This window comes from Saccopteryx bilineata, chromosome 6 (genome assembly GCF_036850765.1).
Source record: "Saccopteryx bilineata isolate mSacBil1 chromosome 6, mSacBil1_pri_phased_curated, whole genome shotgun sequence".
Lineage (NCBI taxonomy): Eukaryota > Metazoa > Chordata > Mammalia > Chiroptera > Emballonuridae > Saccopteryx > Saccopteryx bilineata.
Genome location: NC_089495.1, coordinates 36832390 through 36852821, shown reverse-complemented (window position 1 = coordinate 36852821; position 20432 = coordinate 36832390). Strand labels below are relative to the sequence as shown.

The following is a 20432-nucleotide window of genomic DNA, read 5'->3' as shown; positions in this document are numbered from 1 at the left end:
ATGTAGGAATAAAGTCCAGTAGCCACAGTACATTGATTTATTTTTCCTACTTCCCAGGGGGCATGATCAACAATGAGCCCAAATAACCAAATACGAATCAAGAGCCAGTGACGCTGGCCCTGTACCTGCATGGCCACGCAGGGCAGCCAAAGCCACCGCTCTGATCTGAGGACGCACAGTTAGTTCTGTGTTGAAAACCTGGACTCATGTTCAGATAATATGAGGACAATATTAGCAGTCCAAGTATAAGTCAGCTTTAAGTATCTTGACTTTTAAAAACGATAATGTTTTCAGCCAGTCCTTATTTTATACAATGGACCATATTTTTAGAGCTCACTATCAAGAACTATGGCCTGGAAAAGACTATGAAAAAAGTTCTTTTATAGAATTAAGTTGTAATGACATTCTGAAACCTCCCTTTGTAGAAGAGGTTAGTTGTTATGTAATAGAATACCTGGTGTGTTTCAAACACTCACTGTTAGAACAGATCGCATTGTTTACATGCACTTGGCCCACGTGATGACAGCGAGCTGGGGGTCTGGAGAGGCACCTGTCCCCAGGGCAGCATGCAGCGCCCTCTGGGTCTTTGAGACACAGCCTGTACTCAGGGCGGTAACCTGACTGAGCACTCTGGTTCACGCCTCGCTGCCTGCACGCTTTAGTCGGCTGGCATCTATTGTTGTTGGATTGACGGGAGGCCCCCCAGGTGAATCCTGGGTCCAGGTGTGTCCCCGGCCTGGCTTTCAGACCAGGTCTCCTAGAAACCCAGGCACATTGTGTCTAAAATCTCATACGCTTTCATTTATCTGACCACAGGTTGTATGTCCATCAAAACAGGACGCACCATGCATGAGGTTTGCCTTAAATATTGGGCGAAGCTCTGGCCGGTTGGCTCAGTGGTAGAGCGTCAGCCTGGCGTGCGGGGGACCTGGGTTTGATTCCCGGCCAGGGCACATAGTAGAGGCGCCCATTTGCTTCTCCACCCCCCCTCCTTCCTCTCTGTCTCTCTCTTCCCCTCCCGCAGCCAAGGCTCCATTGGAACAAAGATGGCCTGGGCGCTGGGGATGGCTCCTTGGCCACTGCCCCAGGCGCTAGAGTGGCTCTGGTCGCGGCAGAGCGACGCCCCGGAGGGGCAGAGCATCGCCCCCTGGTGGGCAGAGCATTGCCCCTGGTGGGCGTGCTGGGTGGATCCCAGTCGGGCGCATGCGGGAGTCTGTCTGACTGTCTCTCCCCGTTTCCAGCTTCAGAAAAATACAAAAAAAAAAAAAAAAAAATATATATATATATATATATATATATATATATATATATATATATATATATAATATATTGGGCGAGTCTGCAACACTATCAATTTTACATGCATTTATACAAATCTCAGGGTTTATCAGCCCCCAGGTAGACCAATCCTTTGTCCTCACAGCCAGAGGCTTTGGTCACAGTCCGTCTTTGGTGCGCATTTTGGAAGTAGGGCTATTTCTCCTCACGCCAGCGCCTGCCAACGGCAATGGCTCCTGGCTCTTCTCATACTCCATGGGTGGATGGCTTTGTGATGCTGTGTTTGAAACCTCATTTATAAGCTGACTTCCCAGAGAAGGAAAACAAAGAGCAAAGGATCAATGGTGGTAATCTCTGAATGTGAGCCTGGAGAGTTCTTCCTGCACCACACAGACGGGAGGTCCTCGCCCCACGGGCGCCCTGCTGCTCACAGACCATCAGCCGGCTGTGTTATTACAGGTGTTGTCAGAGCACAGCTGGTTGGCACAGAAGCATTTTCCAGGAGTCCCTGGTGCCTCTCTTCTTAGAGGATGCGGTGCTTTCAGAGATGCAGCTAATGCTCGTATTCATGCATCAGTCACAGCCCAGTTCTGAAGTCTCCAAATCGTAGGGAGCTTTGTACTTTTAGGTCTATGTGGTGTGTAAAGAGCTGTGAGATCTGGAGTCTGAAACATGTAGTTGAATCTTATTCTGTGGATGAGGGTTGGAGGCCTAGTGATACGGCCTGGGCCTGGGCCGAACGGGGCTTCAGGTCTGGGGTACGTCAAGACGTTCTCTAACTGGACAGACTTGGCTAAATCATCTGTTTCCAGAGCTTGTCTTTTTTGTTGTTTTACTTTTTTATCCAAAGGGTTATGTATTATGCACATTTCTGTATGTGTGTTTTTATTACACTTTCCCCATAGGTTTTTATGGCTATGCTATCCTTAATGTGTGATTCTTGTAGTTTTCTTTATTTTCCTATCACGTACATCCTAATGTGGAAAGTTTGCTGTGGCTTATGAATTTTGTGAAGTTGATGAATGTACATTTCATTTAGAATAATGCTTTGGCCAACTCAAAGTGAACTCAGTTTTTTTCTTATCACTTAAAGTTTTTATTTTACATTTAAAGAGCCCTATTTGACTTATTAATGAAGAATTTTATCATCAATTGTACATATATGCACAACTGAAAAACATAAGCGAACTAACACATGTCCCCTGTGCCATCAACACCAATGTTCTTGAGCTCCCAAGGTATAAACAGATCTCTTTTTCACTGTAGCCTCACCAACCAGTGAGTGAAGACTTTCAGCTGTTCATGGGCTCTCACGGCCAGGCCAGTCAGGGTTCTCAGGGAAACAGAACCAGTGGGGGATGTATAGACATCAATCATATATCCTTATATAATTTATTTCAGGGAATTGGCTTATGTGGTGATAGGACATGAGGAGTCTGAAATCTGACTGGGTAGTTGGCAGCCTGGAAACTTAGGCAGGGTTTCTATGTTGCAGTCTTGAAGCAGAATTCCTCTTTCTCAGAGAAATCTCTTTGCTTTAAACCCTTCAACTGATTGGACACGGCCCACCACATTACAGAGTGATCTGCTCTCCTTAAAGTCAACTGATAGTTGTCGATTCACCACATCTACAGTAGCTCCTGGACCAGTGTTGGTCTGGATGACAGGACAAGAGCCTCACCAATCTGACACACACACTGACTATTTCATGGCCTAGCCTCGTCCCCGTTCACCTCCCCATTTTCCTTACATTAGTCTTCTTTCCTTCTCCTGCCACCCGTGCACCCCATATGAGGGACACAGGCCATTTGTTCTTTCCTGTGTTTGCACTGCCCCCCTGAGCTTTTCCTTTCCTCAAACCCTACGTGTTCACAGTGCTTTTACTACCTATACAATGGGATGGTTTGTGCCAAAGCAACCCACATGCTGGGGTTCTATGTCTGCTTTCTAAGGGCTTGTGGGGTACCTGGAGGTCTACGGTGAGTTCCTTGAAGACTTTTCCATTTGCTTTGTAGGTTTTGATGGACCCAGCGCCGTAGATAAATGTGGCAGCTGCTGAGAACTGTAACTTGGACAGGAGGGCTGAATAGCACCTCTGTCCCCTGTACAGAGATGAGGGCAACCTGGCTGAGGACCAGGAATAGCAGCAAGAAAACTAGAGGGGACCATGACCCACTGTGCTATCTCTGAGAATTTTATCTTAAACTTACAAGGAATGTCTTATCCCAAATAAATTACAGTTGCATTCCTACCTAGTGGCAACATTATTAATAAGTGTTAACTTAGAGAATTTTATAAAATAAAATTCCGGTTTAATTTCAAAGCCTTGTTTTGATTTCTTCTATTTGTTTAAGATATACTCAATGCTTCTTTTTTTCTCTCATGTACCTTTTAGAAAGAATTTAACAAATCACGCTAGAATTACCTCCCAACATCCGCCCTTCGCTCTCCCTTTGACGGCATGCAGACATCATCCGCCATGTCTTCCCCGCTGTGCTCTGAGCAGTTGGTGTGGCAGTTATTTGTGTATATGTATATATATATATCATGCCATCTGGGGCTCTCATGGAGAATTTCTTGGACTTTGTGTGACACGAGAGCATCCTTTCTAAGAGCAGTATGTGGCATGAGGAGACCTTGTCCCCTCTCTGCCCCCCCCCCCGCATAGTTTCCCACATCTGGAGGAGGGGTTCTCTCTCCAGGGGTGGGGTTGTTCCTTCTTGAGAATGGAGTGTCCTTTGCTCCCGTGGCAAGGTGGGTGAGTTACTCTGGAAGAGCCGCTGGGCAGTCTAAGGCCAGCTCACAGAACAATAGACGGTGAAGGAAACCCTCCACTGTTTCCCTAAACCTCAGCTGTTAAAGGCATTCTCCACCGTTTCAGTTTCTCTTCCTAGATCTGTTTTCTCACGGTGAGAACAAATATTTCATTCTCCGAACACAGACAGAGGCGGAACATTAGTTGGCAAAAGGGACAACAAAATCTAAAAAGTGAAAAATTCCTTACAACTCACACAACCTCACACAGGCACGATAACATCGAGCTGTGGCAGTGACCTGACCAGAACGTGTGAATTATTCATGACCACACATGACACTGGGTCTCACCGTGCACTCCCTGACAAGACCATAGAATCAGGTTGAAAATATTAGGAATGGGCACGCACACTCCTAGGTTTTCTGGATAATCACAAATATTTACATGGTAGGAGGTGAACAGTTTAAATGTTGAGCCTGTTTGTCTCTAAGGGCAGCAGGCTCACGTGTTGTCACAAAGAAGGACTCTTCCTCCTAATGCTTGAGGGTTTACAAGAGGTGCTTGTGTTCACCCTGTCCAGAGGTGGCCCTGTTCCAGCCATCCACCTTTCAGTGGGTCCTCGTGGCCCGCTGCTGGGCATTGTAGTCACTTCGTAGGGACTTTGGATGAGGTGGGCAGACAGGTTCCCAGGGGGTGAGATAGGGCTTCAAGGTCTTGGTGTGTGCAGTCACATCAGTACACTGCTGCTGTCACAAATAGCCACAAACAGTGGCTGAATAATACACACTTGTTATCTTACAGTTTAGGAGGTCAGATGTCCAAAACCAAGGTGTAGATAGAGCTGGTACCTTCTGGAAGCTCCAGAGAGGAGTCCGTTTCCTCGCCTTTCCAGCTTCTAGAAACACCCACATTCCTTGGCTTGTGGCCCCAAGTCATTCCAACCTCTGCTTCCATCGGCATATCTTGCCTCTGATCCTCCTGCTGGGATGGTCTCCCCATCTCAGGATCTTCCGCTAATCACATCTTCATGGTCCCTTTGTTCACGTGAAGTAACCCAGCCACAGGTTCGGAGGATGGGGCTGTCATTCAACCCATCATAATGGCTTTTTCAGCCATGCACAGGCTGAGGTCCACAGGTTATTCCTACACTGTTCCAAGCTGCTGCAGCAGCTCAGGTGAGGACCCCGAGGGGCCGGTTATTTTTCTGGTTACAGTGACCAGTGTTGCTTGGGATTGCAGTTATAAACTTTTAGGTACCTTAAACTTCCCTCTCTTTCCCTTCCCTTTCCCTTAGCAGGGTGCCTGGGCCCCCCAACATCCCTGCCAAGGGGCTTCCAGCAGCACTGGCTCTGGACGCTGCCCCTGTTCTCAGGTATGCCCGGGTGAGGGAGGTGGCAGAGCATCTCAAGGATCTTCTGAAGGTCTGGTCTGTTAGAAATTGGACATCAAGTACGGCTCAAAGTCATAAATCAAAAAAATTAACTGGCCTTGGCCAGTTGGCTCAGTGGATAGAGTGTATGTCCAGTATATAGAGGTCCCAAGTTTGATCCCCAGTCAGGGCACACATGAGAAGTGACCATCTGCTTCCCTCCCTCTCCCACTTCCCTTTCTCTCTCTCTTCCCCTCCCGCAGCCAGTAGCTCAACTGGTTCCAGTGTCAGCCCTGAGCACTGAGGACAGCTTGGTTAGTCCTAGCATGTCAGCCTCAAGCACTAAAAATAGCTCAGTTGCTTCAAGCATTGGCTCCAGAGGGGGTTAGTGGGTGCATCCTGGTTGGGGCACATATGGGAGTCTGTCTCACTATCTCCCCTCCTCTCACTTAAAATAATAAATAAATAAATAAATAAATAAACTAATTTTATATTACTATTTTATTATCATTAAAATAAAATAAACATATATACTGTTATGGTCTGAATGTTTGTGTCCCCTAAGAGTCATATGTTGAAATCGTCATGCCTGATGAGATAATGGGACTTTGGGCGGGTGATTAAATCGTGAGAGTGGAGTTTCATGAATGCAATTTGTGCCCTGAGATGAGAGACCTCACCACCATTGTAAGGATGCAGAGAGAAGGCTCTAGAAAGGGGGTTCTCTCCAGAACCCAACCATACAGATGCCTCAGTCTGAGACTCCATCCCACAGAACTGTGAGGAATACAGTTCTCTTGTCTGTGTACAAGTTCACCAGTCAGTGGCATCTTGTCACAGCAGCCTGAGCGGACTCTGACAAGCACTAGTTCTCAGGGTGCAGGGGTCGCTTTCCCCTTGTGCTCCTCTACTGCTTCACGCCTGTCGGGGCGTGTCTCCCGTGCGAAATCTATCTGACTTGGAGGCGGGTCTGCCCCATGAGGAGGTGCACAGACCTGACACCCCCAATTGACTTGTTCAAGGTGCACAGCTGGGAGGTAGCAGGGCTGCAACCAAGGTTGGTGAAATATTTAGATAAACTTGGAACCTGAGGAAGCCAGTGCTCTGGGTCCCTGTGAGCGGGTCGGGGTGGGGTCTCCGCCCAGCATGGCCCTGCCCCACCTTGAGGCCCTGGCCCTTCCTGTTCTCATTTTCATGGTTCCGGCAGAACAGGGGCCCCGGTAGGGGCTCCCCCTTCTACTTGCCCAGTTTCTGAGTGCGGCACTCAGACACGACAGGATCTCTATTTCTCACTTAGGGTCCTTCTGGAAGGTCACTCCTGTGTTGCAGAGTCCCTGTCCCGATTGGTTAGAGGTCATTTATGGCCTGCAGTGTGACCTTTGTGAAATTTCCGTAAACAATCCCTAGTAAATGCCAGAAGCTGTGTCCCTGACTTGCTCCTGTGTGACTGGTGCTGTGATTAACGGGGAAACACACTGATTTTGCATTTCCTCTTAGAATTCACGATGGATTTTTACAAGATGACACCATTGGCATGTCTACTCCTCATCTCTAGGGGACTGGCCTCTTTGCTGAACTCAGGAATGGCACGTCAGAGCCTGTCACAGGGCTCCTAAAAGAGCGAAGCTGGGGGAAACAGGGCCCCTGGCGGGGAGGGGCCTTTGTCCATGGTTATCTGATGAACACGAGCCGCCAACCCCGCCACTGAGAAATGCCACTGTGAAATGCCACTGTGAGATTAGGACACTGTCTGTTTCAGTTTCCTGAGCTCCCGCCCGGGTCCAGCGGATGTGGCCATGCCCAGATTAGCCCCTTTTGTTACCCTAACAGCGAGGGTCTTAGTGATACGTTATTTTGATTCCATCATTTATCTATTATTTTTGGTCATTAAAGTCTAGTTTAGCTTCTAAGACTCAGTCCTGTTTATTTAAAAACTTCAACCAGGCTGTGGCGCAGTGGCTAGGGTGTCAACCTGGGATGCTGAGAACCCAGGTTCAAAACCCTGAGGTAACCGGCTTGAGCGTGGGATCATAGACACGACCCCGTGGTTGCTGGCTTGAAGCCCAAGGTCACTGCTTTGAGCAAGGAGTCACTGGCATGGCTGTAGCCTCCCGGTCAAGGCACGTATAAGAAAGCAATCAATGAACAACTAAAGTGCCGCCACTATGAGTCGATGTTTCTCATCTTACTCCCTTCCTGTCTGTCTGTACCGTCCCCCACCTTCTCTCTCTCTAAAAAATAAAATAAAATAAAAAATAATAATAAAAATAAAATATTTTTAAAAATTAAAACTTCAACCTGGATTTCTTTCTCCTCTACCCACTCCTGCCCCCAAAGGAGCACCAGAGGCTTGGGAGGAGGGGCGGGCACTGTTCTCACTCACTGTCCTCCCTCCAGCGGCCTCTATGTCGGGGCAGGGACAAGAAGATGTGTACACATGTGTGACTGAGTCACCTAGCTATCTCCCGGGTCCGGTCTTCGCCGCCCTGGGTGGGAGCCATGTGTGGTAGTGGGCCAGGCCCACCCCTGGTGGCCCCACTTCTGGCTGGTGCCCATGGTGGCTGCCCTCCCCTGGATGAGTACAGACTCATCTCCCCCTGAACCTCAGCAGTGAGACACTCCTCACCCTGTTGGGGCGGCTGTCCCTCCTTTGCCATCTCTGAGGAGTGCTCTGCTCTTCTCTGTGCCCCCCACCCCGCTGTATGAGATATAATTGATATATGCATTGTGTGAGTTTAAAGTGTACAGCATGCTGACTTGATTTAGGTATATAGTAAGAAATGATTACCTCAATAAGGTTAGTGACCGTCTTTATCATAGTATATAATTATCATTTCATTTTTTTTGTGGTGAGAACATTTAAGATCCTCTCTATTAGCAGCTTCTAAGTAAGTATGCAATATTGTTAGCCATAGTCCTCGTGCGGAACTTTAGGCCTCCTTACCCAGGCTCTGGGGAGGACAGCCTCTGTCCCCAGAAAAGAACCATTTTTCTCTGCCGGCACTGCCTCCTCTCTCCAGGGCTGGTGGGGGGAGGGGAGGGGAAGGGAGGGGAGCTCGTCTCTGGACCCAGATCTCCCAGGCAGTCCCACCGCAGGCACCTGCTCCCAGCACACCTCAGTTTTCTGAATTCAGAACTCGGGCATCTTTGTCTTCATCTTTGGCTCTTACCTGAAATTCTGGGACAACAGGAAGAATCCGGCCTGCCGTCCCATTACTTACTTTTGTGCCTGGCCTCTCCTGGGCCTGGGCTCCTTTCCTTCCCACCTGCGGGCATGTGCTTCCCCTACTCTGAGTGCTGCCAGCGGCTGGGCAGGGGAGGAGAGGGAGGGAACTCACTGCTGAAGGCCTGGCCTGGGGCTAGGGATTCTGGGATGTGTGCGGACGGGTTGCATGGCCACTGTGAGAGGAGGTGTTGGTAGGAAATCAGCAGGGGGACTCATTTGGGGGTCATTAGTGTCTTCAGCAGCTGGCACAATCATAGACTGACGTGGAACAGATTGGGGCAGGGCGTGGCAGAGTGCAGGGACAGCCCTGCGGTGTCCCCCTTGCTGGGCATCTGAAGTCGCTTCTTCCCACTAGCTCTGGAGGACAGCAGAGAAGGTGACACCACTGGACAGATGTCTCAAGCCCAGCTTACTTTCCCTGCCACCATCCCATGGGGCATGGACTAGGGGAAGGTGTCAAAATACGCCTGGAGAGAAGAGGCCTGCGAATGAATGACCAATTCAATTAGCTGGGTGGGCTGGAAGTTTCCCTACGGTTATTTAGCTCCAAGGACATTAATTTTCCCTTCTGCAGGGAGGGAATGTGTCGTTTTACACAGAACAAGCACATTGGATCTAAGATTCAGTTTATCCTACACATCCACTGACCCATTTCATCCCAAAGGTACATAAGAATTCATCTCCCCGAATCCCGGGGGCCCAGGACTTCTGGAACATCCCAGCCAGGTGCCGACCGCTCACGGCACCCTCTTGAGCATTTAGCACAAGCTTGTGTCTGGGTCTCAGGCATCAGCTTTGAAACTGCTCTTCACCTCCTAGTAGCTCTCAGCAGCAGAGCGCCCTGTGGGTTTTCATGTGTCCACGTGCAGTTCTGTCATCCAGGGCATGCCTCGGGGGATGTGAACTTCTGGGGTGGAGGCCTTATCTTCCTGTCTCATCTTTCCTTCTGGGCCAGGGGTTTGACGTCTGGGAGAGTGTCATACACACAGGGGAGCTGGAGGTGAGGGTTGATTATTTTTAAAACCTATCAACCATCTCAGAATTTTATATTCACTCAACTCTTCGACTAGAGGGGACAGGAAGAAATGGCCAGTTGCGTGGAGACTACAACACCTGCCCAGCAGAATGGGAGGACGGGCCACGAGGGTGGTTGGTGAGGGAAACAGTCACCGCTGATGCACCCCTGCCAGGCTCCCGTCCCGTGTGAATTGTCCCCATCTCTCTGTGTTCGTCTTTCAGATAACCTTTCTTAGCTTTTTACCCACTGTTATGGGTTGAATTGTGTCTCCTAAAATGATATGTTGAAGCCCTACCCCCGTACTTCCGAATGCAGCCTTATAGGAAATACAGTCTCTGAGATGCAGTTAGTTATGTTGAGGCCACTGTGAAGTAGGGTGGGCCCTGAGCCAGTGTCTAGTGTTTTCATAAGGAGAGGACAGACAGACACACAGGGAGAAGAGGGCCACGTGACTGGGCGACACAGCCACCAGCAGAGGACCGCCTGTCACCACCAGAAGCGGGGACAGGCCCAGAAGGACCTTCCTGTACAGGGTTCAGAGGGAGTATGTTTTGTTGACCCCTTGATTTTGGACTTCTAGCCTCCAAAACAGTGAGAGGACAGCTTCTCTCTTCAATCCCCAGACTTCCACGGCTGTCCCCTCTTTCCCTGAGGACACTGTGGGCACCAGGAGACTTGGCCTGTTGCCTGGGCTGGAGACTTCGTGCCTGGCATTTAGATTACTCTGGCTTCCGCAAGCAGAGCTGAGAACTGGCCCTGGACAAGTGTGCCTTTCGAGGACGTGGCGTGTGGCTAGACAGGTGTGACCTCAGTGTGGCCGAGGTCCCGCCGGGGGCAAGTGGGCCCAGGCAGGCAGCTCTCAGGCACGGCCTGCCCAGCCTGCGCCCGCTCCCCTCCTTCTGCTAAGACTCTGGGGCGGTAGCCTTGGGACCACAGATGTTTCTCTTACCCAGTTTGTATGGGGCTTTGAGATGTGGTTTGTGCCACCTTGGAGCTGGTCTGAGAAGCTTGTGCCTCACTCTAGGCAGTGGTCTTTAGCTGGTAAGTTTCTAATTTGAGGACTTTTTTGGTAAGTTTCTAATTTTATATTTAATTTTAGGAAAAAAGACTCTTTACCATGCAAGCTCTTGGCAGCACTGTGCTGGCCCTTGAGCACCAGCTGAGCACACCAGGATGCTACCTGTGGCAGGGCCCCTCCCTCCAAAGAGTGCCGCTGAACCCACTCCTTTGTGTATTTGCCTGGTGAAGATGCATGTTAGACACATATCTGCATATGTAAACATTAGGTACAAATTTCAGAAGCTTTAGAAACAAGGGTTATGCCCTTTGCTTTGTAATTTTATTTCTAGGAATTTAACAGAGAAACAATCAAACATGAGAAAAATCTTTATGTCTGTGGGAATTTTTTTATCATTATGATAATCAAGAACTGCTTTTAAAAATCTGATTAAAATTTAAAACACACACAAGGGAACATTTACACAGCTATTAAAATCATGTAGAAGAGTAGTAGCTTAAAAGAAGTTTAAAAATTTGTTACAAACAATATATATTGTTACAATCTGTATACAACTACATCAGGAGAATAAACAAAAGATTACCTTGGCCCTGGCCAGTTGGCTCAATGGTACCATCAGCCCTGTGTGTGGATGTCCCAGGTTTGATTCCCAGTCAGGGCATGCAAGAGAAGTGACCATCTGCTTCTCTATCCCTATCCCTTCTTTTACTCTCTTTTCTCCTCCCACAGCCACGGCTCAATTAGTTTGAGCATATCGGCCCCAGGCTCCTTGGAGCCTCCTTTCAGGTGCCAAGAATAACTTGGTTGCAAGCATGGCCCCAGATGGGCAGAAGATTGGCCCCAGATAGAGATTACTGGGTTGATCCTGGTGCACGCGGGGCTCTGTGTCTCTTCTCCCCTCCTCTCACTTGGAAAAGAAGAAGAAAAAAAAGATGATGTCTACATGACCTTAGAATTTATTTTCCATATTTCCTAACATGAACACGATGATTTTTGTACTCACACAAAAATATGTTATCTTAAGTTACTCATTTTAGCCATCAAAATGTAATGATCATTTGTTGTGAGAACTTGAGTCCAAATCAGCCACCCTATCAGATTTTTCTCACCTAAAGGACATCTTCCAACTAACTCACTTTATCTATGGATTGTTTGTTTATAGTTTGTGTTAATGTAGATTCCGGACATCCTTACCGGAAAAGCCATGAAAAAGAAATCCAAGAGACCCGTCTCTAGTCTCCCCAGGAGTACGCACTGCAGGAAGGGACTCAGAATGCCCTTGCCTGGCTTTGTCTGCAGGGCACACTCCGAGGACAGCGTCTGAGTGGTGCATGCTGGTCTTTCATCTCGACCTTTGCTTCAGTTCTGTGTCCATTGTGGAACAAGTTCAAACAGCATGACACTGTACCCTGCAGACCCATACTGTGACTGCCTCTTGTGTGTGTGTGTGTGTGGGGGGGGGGCTGTTGATCAAAACTTGGGCTTGTATAATGTCCAAGCAGAGAGGAAGTGCCTGGTCAAAATGCTGAATCGAGGAGAATTTTCATCTTCATACAATCTCACTCATGTTTTTAAAAAGTGTTATTGAGGGAATAATTGACAATATGATGATTTGACATACATTATGAAATGGTTACCAAGATCAAGATGATTAATGCATCCAGCACTTCACACAACTCATTTGTTGTGTGTGTTCAGAGAAAATGTTTAAGATCTGCTCTCAGTGACCTTGGAGTATACAATACCATATTATTAACTATAGTCACCATGTTGTACATTAAGTCCTTAGATCTTATTCATTTTATAACTGGAAGTCTGTACCCTTTGACCTACACCTCCCCATTTCCCTCTCCTCTATTCTCCTCTGTTTCTATGAAATTTGCTTTTCCCCCCTGTCTGGCTTTTTTAACATCATGCCCCAGGCTCATCCATGTCGGCACAAATGGCAGGATTTCCTTCTTTCTTATGGCTGAATAAGTATCCATTGTATGTGTATGCCATATCGTCTTTATTCATTCATCCCCTGAAAGACGTTTAGATTGTTTCCATATCTTGGCTATCATAAATGATGCTGCTGTAAACATGGGGGTGCACATATCTCTTCAAGATACTAATTTTGTTCCTGGTGGGGGCAGGTAGAGGAGAGTAAAGGTGGGATAAATGGTGATGGAAGGAGACCTGAAGAGGGGTGGTGGACACACCATACAACATACAGATGATGTGTTATAGAATTATATCCCTGAAACCTATATAATTTCATTAATTAATATTACCCCAATAAAATTAATAGAAAGGAAGGAAGAAAGAAAAAGAGAGAGAGAGAGAGAGAGAGAAAGAGAAAGAAAGAAAGAAAGAAAGAAAGAAAGAAAGAAAGAAAGAAAGAAAGAAAGAAAGAAAGAAAGAGAAAGAAAGAATTTAATAAGCTTTAGCTTATGGCTCGATAATACATTTTTTCAATAAATTTGTCATGGGCGTTAAAAGTAATAAAAAAGATACTGATTTTGTTCCCTTTGGATACATACCTAGAAGTAGAAATGCTACACATTATAGTCCTATTTGTAATTTTTCGAGGAGCCTCCATATAGTTTTCTACAATGGCTGCACTAGTTTCCAATCCCACCGGCAGTGCATAAGGATTCCAGTTTCTCCATGCCCTCACCGACACTTGTCTTCTCTTGTCTTTTCTCACAGGTGTGAGGTGACTCCTGGTGATTTTGATTTGCATTTCCCTGCTTATTCATGGTGTTGAGCCCTTCTAACATCATGCAGTGGATGACTCATAGTCAGTCCCTCTCACAGTGTCCTGGGTGAATCGTGCCTTTGGTTTTGTCGCATCTTTGGCCCTGGGTTAGAGGAAAGGTAGCTAGCTGGTGGGGACCTCAGGCAGGTGGGGCGGGTCATCTCGGCTACTGGATAGGGATGCTGCTGGGTCCGGAGAATTGGAGGGTCGGGAGAACAAGGCTGTCCGCCAGGTGAGGTGCCTGAGAACAGTGCTCTAAGTGACAGGACAGTGGCATCTCCAGTGTATTTATTTCTTCATGGGCTGTCCACCTCCCCTTTAACCCTACACCGGGAGGACTTAAGTCCCTGGTCCATTTTCCTCCCCATTTCCTAGCCCCTCACCTCTCTCCAGACCCCGCCCATCTCTGAAGTCCCATCTTCAGCGACTAAGGGATGAAGGGACAGAGACCCCCTGGCCCAGCAGCCTGCTCCGTTTCAGGAGGAGCCCTGCAGCTCCCTCTTCACCACATAAAAATGTGCTGTGACATGGTTGGTTTCCCTGGACCCCACAGCTGTTCAAAGAAGGTCACGGAGTCTCTGCAGCTTTCCAAGCCCCGCCTCTCAGAACATCCCACCTCCTGCCTGAGGACTTGGGAGACCAACGCCATGTGTCCCTGATACCGCATAGCTTAGTTTGGCCTGTTTCTGAGTTAGGTATAAATGGAGTCATGCTTCATGTATTCTTTGCAACTCGCTGTTGTAGCTCAACTGCTGTAAACCACTTGTTTCCACTGCTGCGTGGCTCCCCATCATTGTACGACCTCAGCTCCTCTTATTTATTAAGTCCACTATTGCCGGGCTTGCTTTCGGCAGCCCTCCTCTCCCCTCCTCCCATCCTTCCCATCTTACTCCCCTTTCTCCCCTATCCCTTCCAGCCTTACTCTTCTCCCTCCTTCTTTGCTTCCCCCCTCCCCCTCCCCTTCCTTTCCCTTCCCCTGCCCCTAACCCTCCTTCCAGTCACAGGCGGCACTGCTGCCAACACCAGAGCACGTGGCTGGAACAGGGCTGCATCTCTCTTACTTGGTCACACAGCGTCACATCAGTTCCCAAAGGAATTGTGCCAATTGACATACCTTGTCCACCAGCTTTTTCACCATCTGCCACGAGTGACTGGCCCCTGTTTGCAGTGGAAGCCCACGAGGGCAGGAAGCCTGCCTGCCTTGCTCAGCCCTGCACCCTGGAACCAGCATGGGGCCGACTCCGGGCTTCCAGCTCCCAGGGAGCTGTTCAGCTGGTGTGGTCCGAAGTTCCTAATGCTCCGGTATGGGTCTTGTCAGAGCTTACATCCAGAGGCGAATATAACGGTGGGCGCACCGGGCACGTGCCCTGGACCCCGACTTCTGAAGGGCCCTGCAAAACCCCAACTTCACACTTTTTGCTAATGTAAGGGGTCCAATATTTTCTTCTGCGCCCGGGGCCTCAACCGACCTTAACCCGCCTCTGGTTATACCTGCTCCACACCCCAGCTCAAGAGTGGGGTTGTGCTGTTAATGGTTGCAAATTTCTTTAGAGAGCCATTTCCAAGTCTCCCCCTTTACCTTGCTGTCCACGCCCGCGCCCTCGACGTGGGACACGGCAGTGCAGGAAATGCGTGCGTCCTCACTTTCCATGGCCGGCATCCAGCTGCACCTAGGCCTGGCTGCTCCCGTCTCCTGTTACCTCTCACAACAGCCCGTCTCTGCCCCACCCCCATCTGGAGATCCTCCACCTGTCTCCCGAGGGCGGGCTCCTCGGGGCTCCTGGTTTGTTAGAACCCAACCTGCACACCCCTCCAGCTCTCCTGTTTCTCACCTCCCTTTCATGGCTAGCTTTCCGGAACAGTTGCTAAGAGGATGTGCTCAGTATCCAGGTATAACATTACGTTCCACCTTCCCACCTGGGCTCCGTCTGGCCTCCTGCAGAGGGATGAACAGTCATGTCCTGCTTCCCCTATCTGGGAGGGGGTGAAGCAGTATGAAAAGCAGGCCTATGCTCCTGGGACACTCAGGCTAAAATTCTTCATTTTGTGTTGAATTTGGGACCTTACCTACTTGTCCCTATCTAACTGTAAGGAACCTTGGGGAGAACATTCCAATTGACATTTCTCTGAAACAAACACTTGTTTTCTAGATCTGTGTTTATACAGATCTGAGTTTGAATCCTGCTTCTGCCATTTATCAGCTGTGTGACCTTGAGAAACCTACTAAACTTCTCTCTGTGCCTTATTCTGTAAAGCAGGGTAAAAATGGTGCCCATCTGCTAGATCCTTGTGAAGATTAAATCAGTTCACACCATGTGAGTTTAGGAGGGTCCCTGAAACTTATTAAGTATTCCATAAACATTGAGCGGCCCTGGCCGGTTGGCTCAGTGGTAGAGCGTCGGCCTGGAGTGCAGAAGTCCCGGGTTCGATTCCCGGCCAGGGCACACAAGAGGAGCACCCATCTGCTTCTCCACCCCTCCCCCTCTCCTTCCTCTCTGTCTCTCTCTTCCCCTCCTGCAGCCGAGGCTCCACTGGAGCAAAGATGGCCTGGACGCTGGGGATGGCTCCTTGGCCTCTGCCCCAGGCACTGGAGTGGCTTTGGTCGCAACAGAGCGAAGCCTGGAGGGGCAGAGCATCGCCCCCTGGTGGGCAGAGCATCGCCCCCTGATGGGCGTGCCGGGTGGATCCTGGTTGGGCGCATGCGGGAGTCTGTCTGACTGTCTCTCCCCGTTTCCGACTTCAGAAAAATACAGAAAAAAAACCAAACAAAAAAAACATTGAGTGGTATTTTATGATTGTTATACTTTAGGCAAGTATAGTAATAATAGTAAGTCATATTTATAGAAAGCACCATTTGTGCTATACTTTAAGGAGAGAGTAAAAGTTTGATAGAGATTGGGAGAGAGAGAGAAGAAGGGAGGGAGGGAGATTTATTTTTATTTATTTATTTTTATTTTTTGTTTTCCTTGTCTCTTTCTCTCTCTTTTTTTTTTCTTTTCAGAGACAGAGAGAGAGTCAGAGAGAGGGATAGATAGGAACAGACAGACAAGAACGGAGAGAGATGAGAAGCATCAATCATCAGTTTTTTATTGCGACACCTTAGTTGTTCATTGATTGCTTTCTCATATGTACCTTGACTGTGGGCCTTCAGCAGACTGAGTAACCCCTTGCTCGAGCCAGTGACCTTGGGTCCAAGCTGGTGAGCTTTGTTCAAACCAGATGAGCCCGCACTCAAGCTGGCGACCTTGGGGTCCTCGGCATCCCAGTCCGATGCTCTATCCACTGCGCCACCGCCCAGTCAGGCGGGAGATTTATTTTTAGTTACTGGCTCACATACTTGTAGGGGCTGATAAGTCTAAAATCTACAGGGCAGGCTGCATGCTGGAGACCCAGGGAAGAGCCCTGTGAAGCTCAGGTCTGAAACCAATCTAGAAGCAGAATGCCCTTTTCCTCTGGGAGGTCTGCCTTTTTCTCCTAAAGCCTTCAACTGATTAGATGAGGCCTACCCACATTAGGAAGAATAATTTAATTTACTCATAGTCTATTGATTTTTTTTTAATTTTTAAAAAGATTGTTTCCATTGATTTGGAGGGGGAGGGGAGAGAGAGAGAGAAGCATCAACTCATGTTTCACTTAGTGGTTCCATTTAATTGTGTACTCATTGGTTGCTTCTTTTACCTGCCCTGATGGGGCACATATATAACCTCTGGTGCACTGTGTCAATGCTTTATCCACTGACCCACCTGGCTAAGGCTATAGTCTACTGATTTAAATGTTAATCAGATATACAAAATATCTTCAAAGTAACAACCAGAGTAATGTTTGGTCAGACATCTGGGCACTGAGGCCTGGCCAAGTTGACACATAAGAGCAACCATCACAGGTGCCAACAGACTCAACACTGAAGCAGCTCTGGAGTTAGCAGCTTCAGCCCAGAAATGGCATCAGCCAGAGGTGTTTCCTGGGGCCAGAAAAGAAGTTGAGAGTGTGACTGGACAATGAGAGTCAGTGAGAGCAGAGTGGATAGAAAGCTTTGCTTCTTCCTTTGTTTAAAGATGGGTTAGACTCTCACAATGAATGGTTCTCAAAGTGTGGACCAGCAGCATCCCCATCACCCAAGATCCTATTAGAAATGTACATTTCGGCCCTGGCCAGTTATCTCAGTGGTAGAGCATTGGCCCTGCGTGTGGATGTCTTAGGTTTGATTCCCAGTCAAGGCACACAGAAGCAATCATCTGCTTCTTCACTCCTCCCCTTCTCCCTCTCCCCCTTTTCCTCCTGCAGCCATGGCTCAAATGGTTTGAGCAAAGTGGCCCCAAGTGCTGAGGATGGCTCTCTCAAGCCTCTGGCCTCAGGCACTAAAAATAGCTTGGTTGCCAAGCAATGGCCCCAGATAGGCAGAGCATCAGTTGGAGGGGGCTTGCCAGGTGGATCCCGACCAAGGAACATGCAGGAGTCTGTCTTTCTGTCTCCTTTCCTCTCACTTAAAAAAGAAAAAAGAAAGAAAAAAAGAAATGCACATTCCTGCACTCCACCCACCACCAGTTCACAAACTGGTCATCTGAGTTAACAAGCCTTTGGGGGCAATTCCAATGAGCCTCAAGTTTGAGCACCACTTGAGTACACTTTTGTGCTGGAAGAGGTGGGGACCAGACAAAGGGAGGAGGTAGAGATGCCTGGGAGAGGGGATGTCCTGGCCAGGTGTGTTTGGGGAGGCCTGAGGGAATATGGCCTGGGGGCCAGTTTTGCCCAATGACAAGTGTGTGTGTCAAGAACAAGTGTGGGTGTCATTGCTTCTGGAGTGGTGGGAATGTGGAGGCCATCTGGGGAGGAAAGGGGATGTGTTTTAAGACATTGCCAGTTGACTAGCCTTCCTGAAGACAGAGGCAGATGGTTTAATGGGGAGGGGGCTGAATGATTGTGTCGGGCTCATGTGGCTGTAGCAAAGCTGGGTTTTGGGTCAATGATGGTCAGACCAGGACATTCATCCACAGGAAAAGGCTCACTGCCTTGTGGTGATGCCTTGCCAGATTCCTCCCTTCACTGGGCTCTGCTTTGAACCATAAAAGCTGCTTATATTCAATGGGTTTTGATGTAAAAAAAAAAAAAAAACCAACAAAAACAAAAACAAAAAACCCAGCAATTTTTTAGTTCTACGCCACACCCTCCCTGTGTGGGTTATTCCACCATCAAGTTGCAACGATTTGTTTGCAGATCTTCCTTGCCCCCCCCCCCCACTCATGAGCTCTCTGAGGGCCAGTGTTGTGTCACCTTCTATTCATCCCTCGGGCCCACCTCTTGGTGTCTGACAGTCACCACACGGAGATGTTGGCACACACACTGTATTGACATGAGGGGCGGTTTGAATCTCTGCCACTCATTCCCAAACTATTCCTGGAAATAGGAACTTTTTCCTGAAATACTCCTGTAAGGAAGGGCACACTACCTATAATGCCAACCACAGAAGGATGACAAGCCCCCCGGTTAGGAGAGGCCCTATCCAGGGCCTAGTGTGCATACCCGTGTTTTAGCACGTCCTTGGAACGTAGCAGCTCTAGCTGTGCACATGCATGACTCGCATCTGCAGGGCACTGAGGTGTAGAATGCACACAGTGGCTTCGTGCCAACCATAGTGAGGTCGGAGGGCCTGCAGCGCGCTTCCCTCCCCGCCTGCGTCCTTGGGCAGGCAGCGCCGCTGCGAGCGCAGCCGGTCCACTCCGCCACCCGAGGACCCCCCAAGGACCCAAGGACCCACTGACGTGGGGCTGCCCCGGCGACATGCGGCGGCATGGGCAGGGTGCGCTCGGCTGCTGCGGTCTCTGCACCTGCCCAGGGAATGCTGGAGGTAAAGGGCGGCAGGGCGGCGGGCAGGTTCTGGGTCTGCCTTGACGGTGGCTGCTCCCGCAGTCCCTCCTTCCTCTCTGCGGGGAGGGGGGCGCAGAGAACCGGGCCTGAGAAGGGGGGGCCGGGCTGTGCCTCCGCGTGGGGGAGGGCTGCGGGCTGAGATCCCCGCAGAGTGCACACGCGGGACTGTAGGGCGATCTGTGGGTGCAAACCCTTGAGTTCCACGTTACTGGGGTGGGTGCACACACAGGGCTCCCAGGTGACCTTGGAGATGCACATGTGGGGCTCCCAGGTGACCGTCGGGGTGCACACGCGCGGCTTCCAGGCGACCTCAGGAGTGCACACACAGGCTTTCAGGTGACCGCAGGGGTGCACGCGGAGCTCCTTGGTGGCCGTGGGGACAAGCGGGGCGGGCGCGCTTCCGCTTCCGCCGAGCAGCCCCCACCCTGGCGCAGGGCGCGCCCCTTGGCGGGGCTGGGGACCAATCCAGAAAAGGGAGGCGCTGCCGTGTCCCCCCCCCCAGCCTTGCAGCCGCGCCCCCTCCCCACTTGTGCTACCCCACCCATGAAGCACCTTCTGGTGCAGAGGAAAGCAGCTGCAGAGGATCGTTTTGTTCTGCCGGAGGATGAGGTTTTGGCTGAGAAGTGAAGAGATGGCTTTGGAAGAAATGGTGCAGAGATTAAATGCGGTTTCCAAGCACACTGGTAGGAGGAGCTGCTGGCCTTGAATTCTATGTTCTTAAGCTTGGCATCATGTGTTAAATCGTAGATGCGTCTAATTTTTGTGTTACAGCCTTCATTTTCCCCCCCTAGTAGTAATAATAAGAAAGAGCAGATATGATGGGCATTTACCCGGCAGCTGACAGGTTTCCATGGACAGTCAGCATGATTTTATTCTGCCTAAGTTAAAATAACTGCAGATTGGGGACACAAGCTTTCTAGGCGATCCCAGGTTTGTATGTGGAGTGGCTGTCTGAAATCTGATCATTCAACCTGCTTTTCAGTTGCATTTGCAACCACAGCAATGGAGAAAGCATAAGTGTTTGTGGATTGAAAATAATCTGAGCTAAGGGCTTGTCGAACCTGGTGTGGGGATGGGGGAGATACCAGCTCATTTTGAGGAGGAAAAATCCAGATTAATCAGATGGCTCTTTTCACCACCAAATATAATTTCACCTAAGAACA

The 20432-nt window shown here is 49.2% G+C and overlaps 1 protein-coding gene and 1 non-coding gene across 11 annotated transcripts in view; both read left to right on the top strand.

Moving 5' to 3' along the window:
- The window catches only part of MCF2L (MCF.2 cell line derived transforming sequence like), a 198872-nt gene that overhangs the window by 43670 nt on the left and 134770 nt on the right, over positions 1–20432 (top strand). For 2 of the 10 annotated variants that reach the window (XM_066237346.1, XM_066237344.1), the window contains exon 1: positions 19774–19952. The exons of the other annotated variants lie outside the window; for them this stretch is intronic. In XM_066237346.1, the coding sequence (XP_066093443.1) occupies positions 19874–19952 (79 nt within the window). In that variant the 5' untranslated portion in view covers positions 19774–19873. Of the gene's footprint in view, positions 1–19773; positions 19953–20432 lie in introns of those variants that run through there. 10 annotated transcript variants of the gene reach the window in all.
- On the top strand, positions 15773–15848 carry TRNAS-GGA (transfer RNA serine (anticodon GGA)). Its single transcript has one exon. It is a non-coding gene; the product is annotated as a tRNA-Ser (tRNA).